At 55.8% G+C, this 2,975-nt stretch overlaps 1 protein-coding gene across 1 annotated transcript; it reads right to left on the bottom strand.

Moving 5' to 3' along the window:
• Positions 1 to 6: 6 nt before the first annotated feature.
• LOC104269376 (alpha-2-macroglobulin-like) lies at positions 7 to 2,966 on the bottom strand (the record flags this gene model as incomplete). Its single annotated transcript, XM_009877500.1, has 5 exons — positions 2,807 to 2,966; positions 1,613 to 1,836; positions 829 to 1,047; positions 445 to 572; positions 7 to 81 (listed from the first exon to the last, which is right to left on the bottom strand). Coding segments are annotated over exons 1-5 (776 nt in total), but the record flags the coding sequence as incomplete, so codon positions are not given.
• Between the last annotated feature and the right edge of the window lie 9 nt (positions 2,967 to 2,975).

Below are 2,975 nucleotides of genomic sequence, written 5' to 3'. Positions count from 1 at the left end.
GAGGACTTCAAGGGGCTGAATCCTGACAGCATCTTCACATCAACAATCACCATGTTGGAGACATTGCGCTCCCCGGTATAACTAAAGAACCAAGCAACAAAGATTCAGTGCATCTCAACTTGAACCTGGGGGCACTTGCAGTTTTTCTGTAACACTTGCCACCCCAGCATATCCTGACAGCCCAGCACCTTCTTCTCCAGCTATGCCAGGAGTCAGATATCTATGCAGCTCTCACTTGCTCAGCCCAGGGCTGCCCACACAATTCTGTCACTGCAAGACATGTCCTTCCTCCACAGCATCTCCTCCCATCCCAACTCCTTCCTGCCCAACTTCCCTGGGATGCCCTGCCCCTCCAGGGCCTCCAGACTGGCTCAGCCTGGACAGCCAGAGCTGGTCCAGCTGCCATGGCTTGTCAGGAAGGCTGAGACCCAAAGGCAGACTCACCTGACGTTTATGCCTATGTCAAAGACCTTGTGAGCCTTGGAGTCCGCACACGTCTCTGGGATTGTGTACACGTGAAGCGTGAAGGGTGCGTCCTCCTGCGTGGGCTGCACGTTGTACCTCAGGCTTGTCTAGGGGAGAGCCAGCAGCTCTGTGTGAGCATGTGTGTGCGCGTGTGCTCAACACGTGAGAGAGAGCATCCTCTCCCCATCCAGCCTCCCTGCTTCTCCCGTCCTCACAGCTCCTCCACACTGCAGATCGTTCCCTCCTGCCCTCCCGCTTCTCCCCTCTCGCCTGTGCCTTCCGCCCTCTCCCTGGCTCGTGTCTGGCAAGGGGGTCCCCTCTCAGGATGGCCCCTGCCCCATCCCCCTCACCCATCCCCCTTACCTGCAGGTAGACGCATCCTTCGCCAGACACCTCTGTGCTGTACTCCCCTGGCACCTGGGGCAGGGCCACGCGCTGGAGCAGCAGCCGGTTTGTGGGGTCCACCTGGAAGTCTTGCAGCACGTCCCCTCCAGATCGCAGGGCCACTTGGGAAGCTGCTCCACTCTTGGCATAGGTGACAGCTCCGTAGAGGGCCAAGGCTTGGAGAGCCACCACTGTGTCCTGAAAGAGGTGATTGCCAGCACCCAGGGGGATGCAGTTACCTTTCCACAGCTTGTTCTCCTGCGTCCTGCCCTTTGCTGTCGACAGGCACCCTACCCTGCATTCCTCACTTTCTCCCGTTTTGAGGAGAAAGGACAGAGGGAAGGAGCACCTTTTACACGTTTCCATTCCCTTCCTGCATCCTCTGCACAGCAGTTGCATGTTCCCTGAGCTCCTTGGCGTGGAGCTCTGCACAGCCTTCATTCGCTGGCCACAGGAGGAGGCAGCAACTTCATATGCACAAACAAATGGCAGTGGGAGCCCTCTCCAGTGGCCCAGACACACATCCCTTGGTTCCCTACCATGAACACTCTGTCAAGAACTCCGGGTGATTAATGAAAGTGTCAGTCATTCCCAGAGGCACTACCTGACCTAGTGGCCTCTAGCCTCTTGGGAGCCTGGCAGCCGTGGTAGATACTGCAGAAATACATTGCAGGGCATCAGTCCCCTCCTGGCAAACCTTACTGTGCCGCGACGTGGGATCTCGTGACATTGCTGTGTGAGGTTGCAGGAGGGAAGCACTCACCTGGGTGGAGGAGAAGCCTCCGTTTGGATTCTGCTGAGCGCTGATCCACTTTGCAATAAGAGATGCAAATGACAGCTCCTCCTGGGAAGGTGCCGGCTGCGCGGTGAGGTGAGCAAGGAGCACGTAGGCTGTCATCTCCACTTCAGCAGAGGGAGCTCGGTAGCGATAGTACGGGAGATCAGCCTCTGGCTCTTTCCCAGGCCGCTGCCAGTGAACAGACCCATCTTCACCGGAGACAGGGAGCGTGGAGACAAGACAACAAGCAAATCATTAGTAGTTCTTGCAAGAGACTTCTTGGTCTGCTGCCAGTCCGGTTGGAAGGACAGAGCCTCCAGGGTGCAGCTGTCACGTAGGCTGAAGTGGGAAGGGTTAGGTTAGGCTCACACCTGCTGCAGGTTTACAACTCGTCTGAGAATGCTGAGGCTCAGTCCTCAGGCCTGAGTAGTACTTCATCCTAGACTCCAGATTCACAGATACATTTGTGGGCTTGAGCACCAGGCTGGCACTCCTCCCCTTGTTGAGTGGAGGTGCTGGCATGTGGCAGAGACAAACTCTGTGAGGCTAAGAGACCCAGAGAATGTGACCGGGGCTTGCTAGTCCTGTGCAGGTGGAGAAGGCAAAAGGTGCTGGGGATACTTCCTTCCAACTCTGCTATGCAACACCTGGGCAAACCTCCCGTCCAGCCTGACTACACCAGAATGCTTCCAAGACATTACATGATTCCCTGCAAGACTCGAAGCTTATGCTATGGCCTCGGAAGTGACCTGCACGTTTGCTTTCTCTCTCCGCCCATCCAGCTTTTCTCTGATTTATTGTCCCTTGTGCAGTGCAAGATCCACTTTGAGCACTGGAAGGAAGGAGCAGTCATGAACACTCCTAAGCCCTTGCTAAGCAGTGCCTGGTGCAGCAAGAGGAGCGGACTGAAGAGAGGCGCTGGCAGAGCTGCTAGCCTGTAGTTCAGCGCCTGGTGGTTCCTGATGAAGTCTCTCAGAGCAGAGAAGCAGGGCTGGACGCTGAGAGGGACTTGTCTAAAATGCACAACCCTTTTGCGCAGGTCTTCCCTTTGGCTCCACTGTTCCCCACGCACAGAAGCCGTTTTCTTACAGCCGTTGCCCCACCACAAAAGCCATTTTATCAGGGGAAGGTTAAAGCCAGTGGGTTGGAAGAAAGAGATGTGCCACTTGAAGCACTCACCTTTTTTCACAGCTTCCTTTTCTAGTGAGGCAAGCAATGCCTTCCGCTTCTCCTCCTTTCCTGCGAGGGCGAAGGCGTACGCCATCAGTGCCTTGGTGTACACGTGCTTTTCTTCCTCATTTGCTGCCATTTCCAGACAGAACAGAGCATTACGCACCACTGAGTGCTG

This window comes from Apaloderma vittatum, unplaced genomic scaffold (assembly GCF_000703405.1).
Source record: "Apaloderma vittatum isolate BGI_N311 unplaced genomic scaffold, ASM70340v1 C12154218, whole genome shotgun sequence".
Taxonomy (NCBI): Eukaryota; Metazoa; Chordata; class Aves; order Trogoniformes; family Trogonidae; genus Apaloderma; species Apaloderma vittatum.
The sequence above is the reverse complement of the archived record's forward strand: the minus strand, read 5'-3'. Positions and strand labels throughout refer to the sequence as shown.